The following is a 22793-nucleotide window of genomic DNA, read 5'->3' on the forward strand; positions in this document are numbered from 1 at the left end:
TTCTGAATAAAAAGCTCTAGCCGAGGTTCATTGGATCAGATTAAGAAATGAAGAGGCAGTCTTATTTTAAACAAATAACGGCCGAGTATTAAAAACAAAAAAAAATTTTTAATCATCTTTAAACAACGAATATAACTTATACGCAAGTAAATAATATTTTTAATGTTCTCAAAAATATTTAATTTTTGAAATAGCTGCAAGGGTATTTGAATTTCGGCTTGCCGAAACTTGCTTTCTTCCTTGTTATTTTTGCATTTGCTTCGTCTGCGACTTCTGGTTTTCTAGGAGCAGAAGTAGAAGCAAAATCATATGAAATAAAACTTACTTTAGTTTTTTTAACACAAGCACTGTTTTATCTGATTAAATATGTACCATATACAAACAAGCATATATGTACAAATATTCGTTAGAATGTCAAACAGTAAAAATAAGGAAGAATGAGAGAATTTAAGCTCATGCTTATTTCCAATATAATTATAATACATTATTTTTTTAATTTTAGATTGAACTGTGTATGCATAACGGAGAACATTTTAAAAATCAGGAAATAGGAAAGTCGTTTGCTACTAAAGGTGTTCCTTCACTTCCAGAGCCTACTGTACCTCCACCACCACCACCTGCATCTACAGGTATAACACAAAAGAAATTAAAGCCTGAGCCCATATATGAAGCAATAAACGCAAACAATTTAACGAATTCCAACGAAAAACCAAATGAAAATCATGTGTTGCTTCAATATAAGATTCTTCAAGATAACAACAAACAATCTTTCGCGTCCTATTCTCCATTACTTGAAAAATATCAATTGGAAGATGAACGTCAGGAAAGGCGAAGACAGAGAGTAGAAAAAAAAATTTGTGAACTAAACTGCATTGAAGATGGTCATAAAGATATTCACAACGACGATACATTTTACAATATTCTTGAATTGCGGAGAACTATTTCAATACACACGACCTTTCGAGTGACGATAACTTTATTAACAACCCATCAGGAAAGGCTGAAAACAGTGCAGATTATAAACACAAGATGACAATATTTTTAAATTCTGACATAATTCCAACATCCCATATTCATATGTACGATCCAGAGAATGTTTTATTGTCTTGCAATATATTTAGAGTAAGTATATTTTTATAATTATAAATATTTACGCAACTTAGACGTGCGCCCATTTTTAAGTTTATGAAATCTCAAATAGGATTGGTCAAATGTTTTGACCGAAAACATTGGTATCTTCAACTCTATAAGGTTAATGTATTTTTAACTATCATTAATAATCGAGTAAAACTAAGCAAGACCACTCACTTAGCTTAAAAGTAAAAATTTCCCTACCCACTTATTTTATCACTTTGAAGATCAAATTTAGTTTTCTTGTGTGAAAGTATTTTCCAGCGTTCAGAGAGTAACATGCAAGGTCCAGCGACGACGTGGCACCAAGTCTTATTTATTTATTATTTCGATTGATGAGTTAAATCAGAACAGATAGATCAGTACAAACAAGTAGCGCCTAGGTCCCAAAACAAATTAGGTGGTAACGCAAGACGCAAAAAAGAACAATTAAAGCCAAATTGAAGCTAAATTTTTCTCGCCTTTCAAAGCGTTTTTAATTCGTTCTCCTGTTCGTTTTGGCGATAACTAAAGAACAAATTATCAGGGAAAAGAATGGCAATGTTTTTGTTATTTCTTTCCTTTAGCTGTATTCCTGCGTCAACGGTCAGCTTTAGATTTGAGTGATGGGGTTTTTAAATTGCGTCACTGGTGACGTTCGTCTGGAATTAAAACAAAAAAAAAACAAACCCAGCAATCGTCCTATATAATATTAAGCATGAGTTACTAAAAATTGCGCAACAATTTCATTCCATGGGAAAGGAAGTTGAATGTCCGACTTTTTATTAGGGGTCCAAGATGCTCTAAGTATATTAACATATGTATTATAATACAGCTATCTGTTCCGATTTCGATAACGAGGTGTTCGGAGTAAATTTAAGTCAGCTTTAATATTCCAATATTTAAATTCAATTTAATTATGAGTTCCACTGAAAATAGTATCTAAATAATTTCGGAGTAATTTAAATATGAGTATAATAATATGTATTAAAAAGCATATTAAATATAGATATGTATTATATTTAACTCAAATTCAGAGTTCATTAATTTTAATTAAAATTACTCAAAAGGTGTTTTTTATATACAGTTTATTAAACATTGAACATAGTGACTACCACTCACATCATAAAAAGCATTGGATGTCTTGTAAACTCAAGTCAAGTTTTTTTAAAAACTTTGTTGTTCCTTTCTTTTCCTCATTCATATGGTAGCAGAATGTGTTTACATATACAACATTACAGGCAGCATAGTTGTCATTTTACATAATAGTTGTCTTTTCACAAAAATCTACGTCTTTGATATTTTTGGCATTTATAACAGGGATAAATAGTTTATTTTTATGCTTTTAGGAAAGTTAACAAACATGATAAAATTGTTGATTTAAAAACCCAAGGCAACTTAGAGACCGGTGGATACCTTACTTTTAACGTGATAAAAATTTAAAAACACATATCTAAAAATTGAATGAATGAATTCAAACCATATACGTGCTTATGCGATCAGGCCATGGGAATATGCTGACACTTGCACCTTTCATATGTCTGGCTCTGAGGCGCGTTTTGGGTAATCATATTTCTGTTGGCCAGTTTAGTTTGTGTTTATGTTAGTACTCGCTTAAAGTTGATTTAACGATATATGCATACTACATCTCCTCCTCCCTCCTTTTAAAAAATATCGTAATAAAATAGTTTCTTTAGATTATAAATTTAAAACGTAAGCAGTGTATTGATTAGGTTCGATAGAATTATGTCATTAACATTCCTATAACTACTTTTTATACGGGTATGACATTTCATTGTTCGCCTCATTCATTGACGAATTCATTGAAGCTCAGAGGCAGAGACAACTATATAAATACTGCTTGAGATTTTTTTGGTAATAAGTTCACGGTCACACTGCCTTTTTAACGTTTAATTTAAACTTTATTGTTTTGTTTATTACATGGTGTATATCCCGCTAATTTTAACGTTTAAAGGTTTTCAGTTGTTACCTTTAAAAGGGGTAAAAATATTTTGTATACATTTAAGGCTCGCTTTTTCATTCATTTTTTACTATCGGGTTTCGGTTCTGAAAATTTTCCTCATTCATTACTCATTGAAATCGTCACGTCCGAAAAATCGTATGGTTAAAAAAGAAGAAATGAGCAATGAATGAGGTAAACAATGTATTGTCATAAGCTCATTTGTAATATTTTTTAAGTAATTACTTCCACATTTATGTACCAATCCCGTTGTTTCGATTCGATGTAAAATGTTGAACTAAAATTTCTAAAGCAATATTAGTTCAGAGAATGGGCACACTGCGATACAAGAGAGAGAGAGAGAGAGAAGCGCAGACCTTGTAAAAAGCACGTTAACATTAAATTGAAATGAAATTATTAAAACTACGATAATAACTTCAGAAGTGGGATAGACACCTTTGTATCATCCGCCTTTATAAACATTTTGGCTATCCGAGAACTTAACATTTTTGTGCGACTCCATTTTAGAATGGACAAGTCGGAAATTTTAAATTGGCTTGAAGCCAAGGAAATCGAGTTCCTAATAAGTGCAATTTTAAGACAACTGCGCAAGCTTGCTTTTGACGCCGGTTGCCAGGATGCGGCTGATATCCCGGAAAGAACAATGGGGGAAGAAGACGCCAAACTTGAGGTATTAAGCCAAGACGACAGGTGCATTCGTAGCTTGTTATCATTCTGGATTAATCCGGCCAATATCTTCTTCTAAGCTACCCTTATGGCGGCGTCAGGTAGTGCTTCTTAGCAGTTACCTTTTAATGGTAAAAACTATTTCGTAGAGATTTAAGCCTCGCTTTTTAATTTAGTTTTGTCGTGAACTCCAATAAATGAGCAAAATTGTACTTTTTAAATACAATTTTGTCATTGATGTATCAACCCCGGTGCTATTTCATCGAATGGTATTTTTATACCAAAACCAGAGCATATTTTTACTATCGGGTTTTGGTCATAGGTTGTCATAGGTTGTCGCACTTTCGTAAATTCGTATAGTTAAAACAAAAACTGAGCAATGAATGAGTCCAACAATGTAGTGTCATAAGCCCATGAGCATAGTGAATCTGTTAGACGCAAGGTCTTTACTTTTCGTAACTCGTCATTTACAATGACTTCATATACGTTGGGCTCAGAAGCTTTATTCAATATTTGCCTAGGCAAACCTATTTCTTCTTTTCCTGCGCAGAATTTTTTCTGTTTTATTTGGTTTCCGTTAGTGACTCAGAATTTTATTTTCGTTTGAATATTTTTCAAATCTTTTATAGTGGTTCTTGAAAGCGTGTCGGCTATATTATTGTCTTTTTCTTAAGATATTCCACAGTAAAATCATATTCTTCTATGTCTTATCCCATTCGTGTTAGTTTTGAGCTCGGGTTTGTCATTGAAAATAAGTAAGTTAATGGCCTGTGGTCTGTTGTGACTGTGAAATGTCTTCCATAAATATATGGTCAAAAATAATTTATCGCCCAGTAAATAGCTGCTAAATCTTGTTCAGTTGTATTTTTGTTGTTTTCCTCCTTTTGTAAACGATCTCGATGCATAGGCTACTGGTAGCTGGGTGTATTTGGGTGCATCTGTTCATATACAAAATCTGGATATTGCAGTAGTGTGGGTTTCATCAATTGAAATTTAAGGTATTCGAACACGTTTTGACATTCATCTGTCCATTCAAATTTTACACTTTTTTTATACATAATCTATTTATGTGTCGTGAGTAATCCGAAAAATTTTTAATAACACGTCTGTAGTAATTGTAAAATGCAACGAATCTTCTAGCGCTGTCTGCGTCCGTTGGGTCTGGGTATCTTTCTATTACATCGTATTTCTTACTGTCTGGCAAAATACCTTTGTCAGTACTCTTGTATCCAAGGAAGGTCACTTCGTGTCTGAAATATGTGCACTTTTCTGGGTGCAGTTAAAGGTTGTGTTTTCTAAATAAATTAAAAACGTTTGTAAATTTTTTAATCATGTGCTTTCCTGAAAAACCGATGACAATTAGGTCATCCATATACAAGAATGCCTGGGAAGGTTTGATACCTGAAAACGCAATTGTCATCATTCTTTGGAAAGAATTTGGCGCTATTTTTAAAGCATAAGGTAATCGCGTGATACGATAGGAGCCATTACTCGTGGAAAAGGACGTTATATTCCAGACGTTCTGGTAGAATGTCTTGGTAATGGTGGTGGATCCGTAAGATTTCGATTTTAAGTCGGCACTACGACCTGGAGAGGATCACCGACGCCCGGTTCGGCTTGGGAATACGCACCCAGGCTCGGTCGTGATCACTGAGCCCGGGACGGTTTGCGTAATTCCGGCCCATCCCAGTGGGTTCCTCCCAGAAGTCACGTTTCCGGCTACCGACCCGGAAACGATACGGAACAAACGGCAGGTCGAAACTAACGATGCCCCACATCCACCCCCACATCCCACTAAAAAACCCAAGTAGATCGTTCCTCTAAATGACCCAGAACACTACGAACTCGAACGACGAGACACGACGACGCCTAGCAGTCACAATCGGCTCTTCAGCTTCGCCGACATCAACCCAGCACGCAGTACCACACTCGGCCCTTCAGCAGCGCCGACATCAACCCAGCAAGCAGTATCACACTCGGACCTTCCATAGGGCCGATATAATTATAATTAGAAACGTAGTCCTAACCAACCATACTATTAAATACAATCATAGCGTTCGATTTGTGTTATTCTTTGGGGAAAGGGAGGTAAACCGATCTAAAGAGGAAATAAATTTCCGTCTCGATCCCTGGCCACGGCGAGCTATACCGCCTCCCGAAACTAACGACCCTGTTTCGGTGGCCAGGGGCGCCCGAGCAAATTGATGACAAATAGACAGTAATCTCAAATAGAAACACCAAAGATCGTTTACCCCTTTTCCCCGCCACAACACAAAATAATACAATGGCAGACAAGTTAACTCGAGGCTGGATAAGCATCACCAATAAAGCCCAACTGGAAGCCTACCTAATGGAATTCGAGATCAAGCCAGAAACACTGTGCGAGGATATGCGCAGACAAACGGCCGATTTTATAAAGAACGGCAACCACAGCGAGGAAACCATCAAACGCCTTCTAGAACTGTCTCAGAAACACGCAAGAAGCCCATCACCAGCACCTAACGGAACAAGAAATCAATGGAAAGACATTAGTGGGACAGCTGACACAGAGGAACACATCGAGAAAAACCATAAATACCTGCAAGTGCCGAACCCGACGGAGGTTGTCGAAGAAAAACAAGTACCCAAGCCCACAAGGACAGAAGGAAATAAAGTGGCCACAAAGGGAGTCATACGAAGTTGGGGAGAAGAATGCGACGTAACTGGAAACCCGAAAGAGTTCATAAGTAGAACAGAAGAATTGGCAGAGGCATTCGGTATAGATCTCGATCATACAGCAGGAGCAATGGTAATACATCTCAGAGGCTGTGCCTTGGATTGGTGGCACACCCACCTAAGCCCGGTGCCGTCATCGAGCACCTTTCGAAAAGAATTCCTAGAGTACTACAGAACAGCAGATCATGAGTAGAAAGCAATGGAAAGCATCACACATTGGCACCAGGGCGAGAACGAGCAGAAGCAAAAAGCGGGAGTGGATGAACCGAAACAGTCGCGGGGAGTTCAAACGATTTGCTAAACCTGGAGAAAGCCAAACACTAGAGGAATACTTCCGACTAGCCGAGGAATTCGAGGCTCTCCAATCACATGAGCACACAGCACAGCAGAAAACACAACAAATACCGGAAGCTCACTGGGGACACCAACCACCAGGAATTTACTAGAGACCACCAGTGGAGACGCCAAGAACCGCCACAAGTACTTAACAGAGGCGTCACAAGATCTTTTGACATGAACAATAGATACTCGAGGTGCAAAGCAATGGGACTCATAGCACGTGGATGCAATAACCAACCAAGACTGTTTTGCTGGGTATGCGGACAGGATGGAATACGCACAATTCATTGCTGTTGCCGGAATGAAACGACGGAAAACGGCAAGGGCCCATGGGATCAGTGCGGGCAATTAGGGTACACACCACACCCGCGACGTCAATAAAGTTCAAAGGTCGACGCCTACTCGCACAAGTCAACATAGGCAACACAGGTATTCGCATTGCAATTGACACAGCAGCCACACGGAGTTACATCGGCAAAGAACTAGCCAACAGAATAGCCAGACAAGGAAAAAGAAAGAACAAACCGGACAGTCACAGAGGCTTTAAAAGTACCATTACAGCTCGGGAAACAAACTAGCACAACAACACTACTAGTCCTCGACGAGGAGATCGGAGACCTTCTCTTGGGAACAGATTTCTAAGAACAATGCAACGCCACATTAGAATCCGGGGCATCACAGCGAGAATTTAAAAGAACAAGAGGAACCAACGCAGGAGCAAAAAACACAAGAGACACGGCATCGGATCACTAGAAACAGGCGATTTGACAGAGTCACGGATCCAAGAGACACTCAAAAGGGAGTTGGAGATGATAAGCCAAATCAAGGGAGTTAGTCACATTGCAAGCCACAAAATCTTCATGAAGCACGACCGCCCAATTCAACAAAGGTGCTACCCTCAAACCCAGCAATGCAATAAATAATAAATAAACAACTTGACGAACTCATAGCACAAAACCTCATAGAAGAAAAACAAAGAATGGAGACTGTGCATAGACTATGGCAGCTGAACGAGCATTCTGAGCGAGACGCGTACACGGTTCCCCGGATGGATCACATACTCAACCAACTCCGCGAGGCAAATTATATAATCACACTAGACCTGAAAAGTGGCTACTGGCAGATACCGATGGACGAAGGTAGTAAACAGTACACTGCTTTTACTGTTGACTATTTCAGTGGAAAGTATTGCACTTCAGATTAAACACAGCACCAGCTACTTTCCGAAGAGCTCTAGACTCAGTCATCGAACCAGAGATGAAACCATTCGGTCATCGGACACACGAAACGGAAACACCTGAAGAAACTACAAGAAGTGATGAGACGACTCCACAAGAGAAATGCCACTTCTTTAGGGCAGAGCTAAAATATCTAGTCAGTGCAAGAGGCAAACACACCGATCCGGAAAACACCGCGATCCTAAACATGCCAAGTCCACAGACAACCAAGCAGGTACACAGCTTCCTAGGGGTGGCCTCCTGGTACAGAAGACTCCTTCCTAAATTCACGGGACTGGCACAAAAAAACCTGGTTAAGAAGGATACAAAGTTCAAATGGACCGAAGAGACAGAAGAGGCCACCAAATACTTGAAGAAAGCCCTAACGGAAGCACCGGTCCTGACTTGTCCTGACTTTGGAAGAAACTTTGTACTTTAGACGGACGCCAGTAACTGCGGATTAGGAGCAGTACTTACCCAAGAGTATGAAAACGGTGAACACGTCATTTCATACGCCAGTCGCAAACCTACGAAGAAAGAACAAAAATACTCGGCCGCCGAAAAAGAGTACCTTGGAATCAACTGGGGCATCCAGAAAATTAGGATTAACCTGGAGGGATACCACTTCGTCGTCATCACTGACCACCAAGCTCCTAAATGGCTCAACTCGGGACGGATTGCCAGATGGGCATTGACAATTCAGCCATACTCATTCGAGGTACGCTATCGCAAAAGGCAAGCTTAACGTCGTGACAAAGCCTTTATCCCGAATGCTCGAGGAAGAAGTACACGGAGCCGAAATCGAGGAAGACGAGTGGATGAAACAGAAACTCTTTGCAATAGGAAAAGATCCAGAAACATGGCCAGATTAGGCGAAAATAGAAGGAAAACTGTATAGACATCTACCGTCATGGGCCGCAGACGAGGATACGCAATCGCGGAAGCTATGCGTGGCAAAGAACCAACAGGGAACGAGTTCTACTAAAAATCCATAGCGAAGCAACAGCAGGCCACCTAGGGATTAGGCTATCCAGTGAGTTTCTCCCAGAAGTCACGTTTTCGGCTCCCGACCAGGAAAAAATACGGAATAAACGGCAGGTCGAAACTAACGATGCCCGGGAGGTCGAAACTAACGATGCCCTACATTCCCACATCCCACTAGAAAACGTAGAAAAAAGTAGATCGTTCTCAAACGACGAGACACGACGCACCAAGCAGTGCAACACTCAGCCACTCAGACACTCGGCCCTCCAGCAGCGTCGACAACACTCAGCAAGCAGTGATATGCTCGTCCCTTCCGCAGCACCGGTATCACTCACCAAGCAGTCCTGCACTCGGGCCTTCAGCAGCGCCGGCACCACTCAGAAAGAAGTGATATACTCGGCCCTTCCGCTGCTTCGGTATTACTCAGCAAGCAGTCCTGTACTCGGCCCTTGAGCAGTGTCGATATCAATTCAGCAAGCAGTGCTACACAAGGCCTTTCAGCAGCGCCGACGTTAACCCAGCAAGCAGTACAACACTCGGCCCTCCCATAGCGCCGAGAAAATTTTAATTAGAAACGTAGCCCTATCCAGCCGTGTTATCAAATATAACCACACTCTGTAACGTTCGATTGGTGTTATTCTTTGGGAAAAGAAATTCATCTAAAAAGGAAATAAATTTATTAAAGCGTTATTGTTAAATAAATAAAATGTTTGTATATTATTAAATTTTGTATTTTATATGTTAATTTTAAATTTTCACACCTAGTCTTGCTGGCCTTTGGCAGAATGTTTATGTATATGAGCTGAAAATAGCAGCTTTTCATTCAAACAAAATATATATTCACATAACATGTAAAATGACCTCCTTTGAGGTCATTTCCTATGCAAGGGGACACTTGTCAGCACTTGTAATCTGAAAGTGCAGGTCACTTGGGCCTCCAATTATTATCACTTCAAATGTTTCCCACGGTGCGGTCTCTGCGTAGGTCATAAATAAGAATAGAAATAAACCAGTTTGAAATTATTCCTCAGTTTGAAATTATACCTGAAAACGTATCATTATTTGGGCGTTCTTTTCAGACACCATATGTTACTGTACGACAACGGAATGCTTGACTTTGGACCCAAGATGAGCGCAAAAGTGGTTTAGCCCGTGAATTTGATCTAAGTGCAATTATGGGAACAGTTTATGAATGAAAAAGAATTTGAATAGGAATAGTAGAATTCACCTTTCACCAATTCTAGCCCTATACCTCTATATAATTGGCTGCCAAGTCAGATGATAAGGAAAGAGGACGGCAGAAGAAAAGCCACGTAACAACCCAACAACCTGTTCCTGGAAGCTTGAAGTCTTTTCCGTTGACGAGTATTCCCGCATAGCCTGGAAGCTCCCGCCTATATATAATGGGTTTCTTACTCCACAGTGAAAAGAATTGTAAAAAAAGGTATTCTAGATTTTTATACTGAAGATACCAAAACAATAGCAATACGATAAACAAAATTCGCCAAAACAATAAACCAATAATAATTAATGAGTAAAAATATGAATGTGTCGGCGCATTAAAACTGCGTGGTTGTGAATATATGTGTGTGTGTGTGCGAATACACATTTTCGGGTATTTCACCAGAATAATAATATTGCATCAGCCTCTTGTGCTGTGAGTGTGCTCGTTGCGCTAGTACAATGACAGACAACAACAACGATCATAATTCGACATCAGAAGTGGGATCTGGCCACCAGCCTTCAACACTAGATGGACCATGGCGTACCCTGATGGAATTGCAAAATGAAAACATAATTGAACTAGTGAGAGCCATAAAAACAACTGTACCTGATGCAGGGCAGAACAAAACTGTGCAACTACCCAAATTCAACCCAGACAAACCAGACGCCAACGCATCATCGTGGTGCACAACTGTTGAAATAATTTTACAAGAAAACACATTGAGAAGCAGTGCGTTGGTTATGGCTTTGAGTTCAGCTTTAGAAGGAAGTGCTTCGCAATGGCTTTTGCAAGTGTGCTATGCTGAAATTACTTGGCCCGAGTTTAAAGAATTGTTTATACAATGCTTCGACACTATAGAAACACCAGCCGCTATGTTTCTTAATATGCTTAATATCAAATCGATTTGGCGACTGATGGCGAGAGTCTGGCTGTTCATGCAAGTCGCATGGTTACCGAACTAACGACGAAATGGCGCCAAATGGATAACGAAGAGATTGCTGTGTCTGTGACCCTTGCGCTGCTGGCAAGCTTCGATCACCGATTGCAGCGTTTAAGTTTCACAACAAATGTTCGAACCAGAGGCGATCTACAGTCCGAATTAAAAGCGTTCACTTTTATTAAAAGGAAAAGCGACTGGAACAGTGCAGCGTTGCAGTACCAAAGAGATGCCTGAACCATAGAGGCCAAATTTTTGAAATCACCTTCGATTCGGGATCGGAGTGCTCGTTGATAAAAGCTAAGTATCAAATTTTCTGGTAAAAGATTCAATAATATTATTATGTTAAAAGTTATCGGCTACAATGGAATATGTAGTACTGTACAAATATTAAGCAATGTAAAAATTGATGATTTTTGTATTGAAATTTTGTTTCATGTAATAGGCGATGATGATATGCAAAACGACATTGTAATTGGCCGTGAGATATTAAATCAGGGTCTTGATATTGTCATTTCATCAAACCAATTTAAAATCTCAAAGACCAAAGTAGTTAATTTATGTACCGGCAATGAGCCAGCCGATATTAATACTGAGCTTGAGGGACAAGATAAAATAAAACTACATTCACTGTTGGCAAAGTACTCAAATTCGTTTATAACTGGTATTCCAAGTACTAAAGTCAGAATTGGCGAAATGAAAATTAGATTGATTGATCCAACAAAAACCGTACAAAGAAGGCCATATCGTTTAAGTCCATGCGAGCGAGATTTGGTTAGGGACAAAATTCATGAACTGCTAAAATGCAATATTATTAGGCCAAGCTGCTCGCCTTATGCAATTCCTATATTAATAGTGAAGAAAAAAAACGGTACGGAGAGACTTTGTGTTGACTTTAGAGACCTGAATTCAAATACGGTCGCTGATAAATACCCTTTACCACTTAAACAAGATCAAATCAATAGGCTTGGAGGAGTTAATTACATTACATGTCTAGACATGGCCAGCGGATATTACCAAATTCCTTTACATTCAGATTCTATCGAGTACACGGCGTTTTTGACTCCGGATGGTCAATATGAGTTCCTATCTATGCCATTTGGGCTCAAAAACGCACCTTCTTGGGGATCTAGCAAATTCCTTTGTCATCGTCTATATGGATGATATCATGATAGCCGCCTCAACAAAATGCGAGGCGCTTGAAAGATTACAGATCGTTCTAGATGTTTTGACAAAGGCTGGGTTTTCATTCAATCTTACAAAGTGCTCATTCCTGAAAACATCGGTTCAATATTAGGGTTACAATATAAGTGCGGGTGAAATTCGTCCGCCTCCACAGTCAGTCACTTCACTTAGACAATTCATTGGACTAGCATCCTGTTTCCGACAGTTTATTAAGGGATTTTCTCAATTAATGAAACCGTTATATTTCTTAACTGCAGCGAAAAACAAATTTATTTGGAAAACAGAGCATGAACAGATACGGAAAAAGGCCATTGCCACTCTTACCGACAAACCAGTCCTTGTTATTTTTGATCCTAATTATCCAATCGAATTGCACACAGACGCCAGTTGGAGTGGCTACGGTGCTATTTTATTACATAAAATTAATAACAAACCCCAGGTAATAGAATACTATAGCAAAACTACTTCATCGGCAGAATCAAGATATCACTCGTACGAGTTGGAAACCTTAGCTGTCGTGAACGCCATTAAGCATTTTCGACATTATTTGCTGGGCAGGAACTTTGTAGTTTATACTGACTGCAACTCGCTTAAGGCGCCGAGAAATAAACAAGATTTAACCCCCAGAGCACAGCGTTGGTGGGCTTATTTGCAGTCATTCACATTCGATATTCAGTATAGAGAAGGAAAAAGAATGGCACACGTTGACTTTTATCGAGAAATCCCCTTTCACAAAAGTCTACTACAACCGCAAAAATAGTCGAAGAGAAAAGAGTAAATTTAGCTGAAATTTCAAGCAACTGGCTTATTGCTGATTAACTTCGAGATTTGGACATAATCGAAATTGTTAAACATTTTAAAAACTTTTCTCTGCCTGAAGATAATGCGAAAACCTATGAATTAAGGGCAGAAGTTCTTCATCGAAAAATACAAAGGAATGGAAGAACACATTGTTTACCAGTGGTGCCACGAGCTTTTAGATGGTCTGTCATAAATCAAGTATGAGTCCATTATGCATTTAGGTTTCGAAAAGACATTGGATAAAACTTACGATTTCTACTGGTTTGACAATATGTCAAAATACGAAAAAAAAATTTGTCGACAACTGCATAAATGCAAAATGTCAAAATCCACCTCAGGAAAAATACAGGCTGAGTTCCATTCAATACCAAAAGTCACTATTCCTTGGCACACTATCCACATCGATATCACAGGAAAATTAAGTGGCAAGAGTGACCAGAAGGAGTATGTTATTGTTCAGATAGACGCGTTTACCAAGTATGTCTATCTTAGTCATAGTCTTAAATTAGACAGTGAGAGTTGTATAAGGGCCGTTCAATCTGCCGTTTTATTGTTTGGAGTACCAAACCGAATAATAGCTGTCCAGGGAAGGTGTTTTACAGGCGCAAAGTTCAGTCAATTTTGTTCAGATCAAAAAATATACTTGCATTTGATAGCCACTGGTGCAAGTCGAGCTAATGGTCAAGTGGAGCGAACCATGAGCACGTTGAAGAATATGTTAACGGCGGTTGAAACTGGAACACAGTCTTGGCAGGATGTGTTGGGAGAGGTGCAGTTGGCCATCAATTGTACAACCAACCGCACTACGAAAGCAAGTCCTTTAGAAATGTTATTGGGAAAGGTAGCACGGCCATTAGGATTACTTCCACCTAGTGATATAGAAAATGTTATTGATCTGCCAAACGTAAGAGCGCAAGCTGCAAGGAATGTATTAGCCAGTGCAGCTTATGATAAAGAACGATTTGATAGAAATAAGGCAAAAGTAACAAAGCACAAAGTTGGAGATTTTGTGTTACTTAAAATCGCAGAAAGACACCAGACCAAGCTAAGTCCAAAATTTAAGGGGCCTTTTGAAGTAGTAAAAGTTCTAGAAGGTGACAGGTACATTTTAAAGTCTTTAACTAATAAAAGAAATTATAAATATGCACATGAGGATTTAAGAAAATTACCAGAGGGGCAAGTGCCCGAAGAGCTAAATGTGTACGATGATTATAATAATTTAGATGAAAGTAACGTAACCGCTACAGAAGAGAGTGAAAATGAAAATATTGAGAGTATTGAAGAAGAGAGTGAAAATGCAAATATTGAGAGTATTGAAGAAGAAAGTGAAGTACATCAAGAAGTGTGACAAAGTTGTACTGCTGGCCAACGAAAATGGCAGAGTACTGAGTCCATAAAATATAATGCAAGCACAAGTGCAAAACATATTGTTTGTTTTGATCATGACGTGTGGGGTATTTGATTATGCGACTATAAGAGTGAATAATGAAGAATAATGGATAATATAAAAGAAGAAGAAAAACAAAGAAACGAAAAGAAAGAAAGAAAAATTGAATTGAATTGAATTGATAAAAAATTATGGTTATGGAACTCTATACTGTTTTGTAAAACTTATTATATGATAATTTGTTATGAATTAAGATAAGAAAATTGGATTTTGTTATGAAACTATTTAATGTTCAGTTTAATAATTAAAAGAAAGTAAGAAAATTCTAATGTTGTTATTTTCTACACGAGGTCGTGTTAGGGTCAGGATGGCCGTGTCGGCGCATTAAAACTGCGTGGTTCTGAATATATGTCTGTGTGTGTGCGAATACACATTTTCGGGTATTTCACCAGAATAATAATATTGCATCAGCCTCTTGTGCTGTGAGTGTGTGGTTGCCAGGCAACCGTTGCCTGCATGTTGTCGTTTTAAGAAGTACCGTTATAGCGAGGCGACAGCGTTGTGTCGCTGTCGCCGAGCGTGATTCGACAGTCGTGGTAAACACAGTAGGTAGAGAATTAGGCGCAGGCAGTTGCGTACCAGAACTTGTGGTGTGTGCAAGGCCGAAACACGTTGCGCTAGTACAATGACAGACAACAACAACGATCATAATTCGACATATTCATATTTAAAATTACTCTGAATATATTTAAATACTAAATTTAGAGGAGCTCATAATTAAATTATATATATTAAATACTGGAATATTAAATTAAAATACATTTTATAATAATATTTAATACGATTTCAACTAAAAATAAATTTTTTAATATTTACATCAAAGGTGATCCGTATTTAACTTAAATTAATTTAAAATTTACTTTAAATACGATTTCTAGTTAAATTAAATATTTTAATATTTAAAACAAATAAAATTAAATATATTTAAAATTACTCCGAAAATAGTTCAATTAAATACGAAAATAAAATTAACATGGTCCATATTTAATATAATTACAAATCGCTATGACTAAAAAAAATATTTAGATTTACTACGTTTTTTTACCAGTGTACTCTTTAGTAGAAATTACACACCATGTAAATGGTATGTAGTTTAAATATTAAACTACTTAGTATAAAATTCATGCTATTTTGTTTTACAATTATACTTTTTCCCCTTGGAATGTAATATACATTTAATACTGTTACGTTTTTTTGTAGTATAGAAATTCCTCCCAGTAAAAATGCACTATAAATGAATTTTATTTTAGTTTTTATTAAATGTTGTTATACATTTTAAAATTGACAATAATAAATAATTCATTTATATTAAAAGCCTTAAATTATAAAAGACGATAAATAGAATAACATTAACAGATGAAATAATACGTTTAATATTAAAAGTCTGAACTTAATAAATAAAATAAAAATATATGTGTTCAATAAAAATAAAATAAAACAAAACTGAAATTACAAAAAAAAAAATACTTAAAACCATAATAGCTGAACGAAAATATTTTGTTAGTTAAAATTGCACATTTTTTTTTTTTTTAATTGCACTTTTTCTTGTTAAATATAGGAGTTTGGGAGTGATATATATATGTTAGTGAGTTTTCTTGGAAAACGTGCATAAATAAACCAACAAGTCTTTGGCGCATTTTTAGACACATACATATATATATGTATGTTTTATCGTTTTACAACGATACACACGTTTCTATGCACATTTTGTTTCGCGAGAAAACTCACTATTATATTATTCCCTACACAAAATTGCCATTAAGCACAAAATCGTTTTGCCTTTTTTAACATTATTTTGTTTGCCTTTTGATATAAGGATATCTAAATAATAGCATAATTCCATTGCCGCATTAGTGGACTTTTTAAATGTGCCTGATTCCATTGGCGCATTAGCATTTAGTTAATGCTACTCCGACATGTGAGTGGCACGAACAGCTGATCTGGGTTTGTTTACTTTTGAATTTTGGCAAATCCAAAAGAAATTAAATAAAGTTAATGAACATGAGTGAGTTTACTAAGCTCTGTAATGCTCAGCAGGACATCCATAATGCGACCGAGGCATTTGCCAACTTGGATGATTGCGTTGTTATGACGGGTTTGCAATGGAGACCACCACAGTTTCTAAAAAGGGCAAGGATCCCCGTTTATGTGGGAGTTATTTCCTGCCAGAGATCCAGCAGTAATGCATTGTGGTACTGCGAGCAGAATTTGCAGCGTGCGCTCTAGGTTTCAGTCATTTTTATACAAAATAGATATATATTCAAAAAACATCAAAAATTGCGCCAACTTTGTATATAGAAAACAGCTGTTGTAGTGGTGGCACGAACAAAAAATCTTTAAATATCGGTATTTTCCGGTATTTTTTCTTAAACACGTTCGTGGCGAATGGGTTTTAATCGCATTTAATAATCGCATTTATTTTAATTGCGGCATTTTGCCTTATGGGATTCCCTGTGTAAATAAATGCGCATTAGGCTAAATGCGTTTTAATGCGCCAATGGAATCAGGCTATAAAGCACAAAACACTAAAAAAAATACACTAAAATGTGGTCACGCGTTTTGAGTTAAAATTATCCTGGTTTCACAGCAGGGAAAAAACCGATACTTCATTTGGTTTAGTTTATATTTTAATACTCTGTATTGGCCTCTTAGTATTTAGCATTAAATTAATACTACTGGGCTTACGTTTACTATAAGAGTATAAATTCTTAACTAAAGATTTTAACTAGAAATGAAACTACAAAACATAGACTTTATATTTTTTAGTATGGAACTTATACTTAATCTTTAATACTGCCTTAAGTTTATTTTGAAGACGCACATATTATTTTAAGCTCTCGGTTTTTTTTTTTTTTTGTTATACTTGTCTGATTCAGCCCGTTCCGACTTATATACTACCTACAAAAGAACGAAAACTTTTGGAAAAGTTTCGTGCAGATAGCTAAAAACTGAGAGACACAAATATAAGTAAAATTGTTGTTTAATTGTTACAAAAACGAATTTATAAAGGCCATTTACAAAATAAAACTGTAATTTGCTTTTTTAACGAGAAAGGAAGCCAACTTCGTCAAAAAAAACCTCATATTTATTTACATGCCTAAGTTCCTAAAAGCGATGAAGCTATGACGGTTTTGCAGTTGATTTGGCAGCTGTATGATATTGATGTGCGACTTCTATAAAATTAAAATAATAAAATTAATGTAATATTGCTGTCCAATTTCAGTAAAATTAAGACCGAAACTCTGAAATATTAAACCATTATTATCTTAAAGAAGTAAAAAGAAAGAAACAAGAAAAAAAGCAAACTTCGGCAAGCCGAAGTTCATATTCCCTTGCAGCTATTGCAAAAATTAAATTCTTTTGAATACATTATAATTATGATTAACTTGCGTATATGTTGAAAAACATTGAAGCTATGTTGATTTGCAGCTCAAATATTAGACAATTATTTTATAAATTTTTATTATTTCTATGGGAGCTATATGATATAGTCGTCCGATTTTGATGAAATTTGAACAGTAATTCTAAAGTCGTCCGATCCGGCTGGTTCTGACTTATATACTACCTGCAAAAGAAAGACAAATTTTGGGAAAGTTTCATGCAGATAGCTTTAAAACTGTGAGACTGGTTTGCGTAGAAACGGACAGACAGACATGGCTAGATCGACTCGCCTAGTGATGCTGATAAAGAATATATATACTTTATAGGGTCTAAAATGTCTCCTACACTGCGTTGCAAACTTCTGACTGAAATTATAATACCCTCTGCAAGGGTATAAAAACAACAAAGTTAAAATTATTTATTTTTAATGTTCCAATGAGGGCTATATGATATTGTCGTCCGATCCGAGTTATGTACTTCCTACATTAATTTATCGTAATGGAGTGAGTGTTAAGTCGTGCGGACGTGTATAGGCCGAAGGTGAACTAGCAAAAAGGGGAACAGAGTATTCGTTAGAACCAACGATGAGCGACTTAATGGCAGAGGTAAAAAACATGACAACAAAAAGCGATGTCGGGGAATTGAAGGAACAGCTTGCCGGTGTGTCGGAGAAAATATAAACTCTGCAGGCGGAAAATAAATAATTAAAATATTGCTATGCAACAAGAAGATTCGAAGGGGGGCGTGCAAACGGTGGGCAGGCTACCGGAATTTGCAAGCATATGAACCGAGGAGTAATCTAAAGTTTTGTAACACAACAAAGCGTGACTAAGATAAACATATCCTGTCCAAAGTAAACTCACCATATTGCCCATGTACCTAAACTGCAATTGACATCAGTCTATGATGGAATTAATTTTATGATAGTCGGCGATTCGAAAGCGAGGATAAGCGAGCACCAGATGAAAACGGAAAATTTTTCTTTGACCGCTATCAAAGAGACTCGAAGAATCTGCGATAAAGCAGCGCACACAAATGTTCTTAAGCTCATTAAAAAATGCAAAACCAACTAAGCGCAGTCCAAGATGCTGTTCGCTGTAGCAATGTAAGCAAAGCCTCTCGTTTTGACCGAGAGTATCCAAAAAAAGTTTGCGTCGATACTATTCGATAGTATATAACATTTTCACACTCACATCTACATTGCATTTATTTTTCATTGATATCAAAGCAACTTTCGATACGATCGACTGGAGGGTACTTCTCTTAAAGCTAAATAACCGAGGGATCTCAACACAAATGCTGGAAGTTATAAAAAATCTCTATTTTGCGAACCGCTCTACCGGAGAGATAGAAAATCTCTCTCCGAATAGATTAAAACAAACATGGGAATCAAGCAAGATACCTGCTGATCCCTTTATTATTTTCATTATTTATCGATTACATCACAGAAGGTTTTCCTATTAAAGTATATATATGATATGGTGATGAAACGATGCTCAACTACACTAACATCTATTGAACTAACTGAAATCTCCAAATCAATCTCGAGAAGTACACATATTTTGAAACTGTTTTATCACCAAAGGAAAAATTCAAGAAACACTTGCAAGAAAAGCTTAAGAATCCCGGGGTTGCACTAAACAGCACTTGGAGTTTATTTTTGGCAAAGCAAGAAGCCAAGAGGAGCATTTATTATAGACTCTAAGAAGCCACATCACAAGCCAAGATGTGTAATTCCGCCGAGGTCTGGTGACGTACAAATCAAGAAGAAGTAGAAAAATTGCTGAATTTTTTTTTATAAAAAAACTAATTAAGATCCCGTCGAATACGCCAAATTACGCAATTTCGCTAGAAACAGTACTAGCCCCCTTTTCTTGAGCCCCCTGTACAAACATTTCAACTAGGCCAGAAAAGTGATGGCGCTGGAGGCTAGAAGGCCTCCCATATAAGTTGCGATACACAAGAAGAACAGCCTCCAGAACATAATCGAGGCGCTAGTCATACAAGTGAGGCAACGCTTAGAACAACATGCAAGGAAAAGTGAGTGTCGTGTACACTATAGAACTCTGTGGCATAATTTAGGTAGGAAAAACTATTTAATCGACGATATATAGATCTATGCGATTTCGACAACTTTCAGAGCAAGAGTTGAGGCAACAAGACTGAACTATTCGCCACGGAGACGCGACCAAATAGAGGAATGCTCACTCTGTACCCGAAGGGAACGGATACACTTATTTTATTTCATTGCAACATTACGGAAAACACACCGATTATACTGGCGTCTGAGATGGATAAAATTTGCTGATCCTTATTGAATACCTAAACGAGGCTCAGAAATACAGATTTCCAATCATAGATGAGTCTGCATAGGAGACACCTCTGCATATGTAGGCGCGTTACTTTTGAACGATCAGATATCTGGGGAAGACGTGGGAAGCCAGTAGTGATAGAATGCAAGTGCTAGTATGTGTAGGGTGATCAGCGGACGGTTATTAATGTATAATCTTTTTTTGACAAAAATTTCTATATGCTAGGAAATAGTTTTGTTACTTAGGCATCAAAGTAGTGGAACACCCTGTTCTAAGTCAAAGCTCTTCTTTGGCTTTATTTACCATGGAAGTAACATGGTCAGAAAACTTAAGTTTTGGGTCCAGAAGGACGACAAAGTGATCAATATCTCTCAACTCACAACCAACTATACGTGGCATACTGTAAATTGACCAAAGAAATCTCTTAACTTTGCATTTAGCGCTAATTAGGTCCAAAAGCCGGATTCCATTGGAGCAATACAACGCATTTAGCGAAATGCGCATTTATTTACACAGGGAAACCCATAAGGTTAAATGCCGCATTTTAAATAAATGCGATAAATAAGTGCGATTAAAAATCATTCGCACCGAAAAATACCGGAAAATACTAATTTTTAACGATTTTTTGTTAGTGCCACCACTATAACAGCTGGTTTTGTATTTCTTTCGAATATAAATTCTATTACTAAAAACAATAGCAGAGGAGCTAATCCTGCTCGCAGGTCCACAATGCAGTACTGCTGCCTCTCTGGCAGGAAAAAAACTCCTGCATATACTGGGATCCTTGGTCTTTTTTAGAAACTGTGGTGGTCTCCTTTGCAAACCCATCAAACAACACCATCAGCTCCCCTTCCTTGTCGTCCAAGTCGGCAAATGCCTCGGTAGTCTTATGGATGTCCTGTTGGGCGTTTAAGGTACCCGTAAACTCGATCATATTCATGATTTTCATTTCATTTCGTTTTGAATTGCGAGAGTTCAAAAGTTAACAAACCCAGATCAGCTGTTCGTGCCACTTTCATGTCGGAGTAGCATTAGCTAAATGCTAGTGCGCCAATTGAATCAGGCACATTTAAAAAGTCCACTGATTCGGCAATGGAATCAGGCTATTACACAACACCATTCTTGAAAAGCATTAGATCCGTTGTAGGTCTATACTGAGGGAAAAATCGCTATTTTGCAGGCATAACATAACGTCATGCGTACATGAGGACATGCGACTTTGTCAAGACTAGAGGAAGATCGTTTATAAACAATGTGAAAAGAAATTATCCAAGGTTGCTACCTTGTGGGACGCCTGAGGTAACTTGGAGACAGAGTTTTAAAAAAAGGACTCTTTGTGTCCTACCACTCAGATAACTAACTTCGGCAAAACGGTGAGTTGATGATTTGCTGTGCACTGCTGACAAACTTATACCATTTACGTGGTTCATCTATTAAAAGCTTCGATAGGACAGCAATAACGGTAGAATTTAACCTCTCGATTTGACCGTTGGCGCAAGGTAGACCCGTTGTTATGAGATGATGTTTAATACCTTGGCTACTGCTATACTGTGGAAACTCCTCTGACGTGAACGCAGATCCTTTGTCCGAAATGATGTGACTATTATTGCCAAAGATTTAGCTTTGCTCTGGCAGGCTTGATACTGCATCTTTTGTCGTCGATTTTTTATGATAGAGCCAACAAAATTTTGTGAAACTGTCGATTACTGAAAATGTGTGCTCATACTGTTTGTGCGTAGACTCTTCTTGTTTTCTCTTCTTTCAGTTGCTCAAAATACAAGGTATACAGAAGCTTATACATTTCAAAACCTTGTCCTCCAATTTCAGAATATAGAACTCCTTGACAATAAGTTCTTTAGTCTTTTTTACTAAAAAGTGACCGTGCTCGCGGGCTTGCTTGATAATTCTCGGCATTCCCACAGTTTTTGCAAGGGCATTACAGTCTGTAATGAGTATTAATCGCATACCCAGTAAGTAAACCATGAACTTCTTTAAGGCTTCTACAACGGCTAAGATTTCAAGCTTGTAGCTCGAGAACTTCCTTTCTGCATCGGTCGTTTTCTTGCTCATGTAGGAGACAGGATGCCTTTGATTATCTTCTTGACGCGTATGCAGTTCAATCTCGTGTTGCTGATGAACAATTTTTAGGGACTGGCTTTTGCGTGATGAGAACCTTTAGTTTGTTAAATTCCGCTACCTGTTGGACACCGAAATGAATTTTCGCATCTTGTTGGGTCATGTCAGATAAGGGTTTGGCTATTTGCGAGAAATTGGCGATAAACTTACGAAAACAGCCCACTAAGCCAAGGAAACCCTCGAGCTTTTTCAGATGTTGTCTAAGGCTTCTTGTTCGGTTCTTCCGGTATCACGTACAGCATTCACGTGTCGTTGGAATACACTCGGCGGGCTAAAAAGCCCGAACGAAACCCGTAGGAACTGAAATTGTCCGTTGTGTGTCACGAAAGACGTGTATTTAGGACCCTCTTCTTCAAT

The 22793-nt window shown here is 37.8% G+C and overlaps 1 protein-coding gene across 2 annotated transcripts in view; it reads left to right on the top strand.

Annotated features, from left to right (window-relative positions):
• Positions 1–788: 788 nt before the first annotated feature.
• Positions 789–22793, top strand: part of LOC128264019 (myosin-VIIa) — a 481551-nt gene continuing 459546 nt past the window's right edge. For both annotated transcript variants that reach the window (XM_052999303.1, XM_052999304.1), the window contains exon 1: positions 789–1122. In XM_052999303.1, the coding sequence (XP_052855263.1) occupies positions 1030–1122 (93 nt within the window). In that variant the 5' untranslated portion in view covers positions 789–1029. The remainder of the gene's footprint in view (positions 1123–22793) is intronic.

This window comes from Drosophila gunungcola, unplaced genomic scaffold (assembly GCF_025200985.1).
Source record: "Drosophila gunungcola strain Sukarami unplaced genomic scaffold, Dgunungcola_SK_2 000047F, whole genome shotgun sequence".
Taxonomy (NCBI): Eukaryota; Metazoa; Arthropoda; class Insecta; order Diptera; family Drosophilidae; genus Drosophila; species Drosophila gunungcola.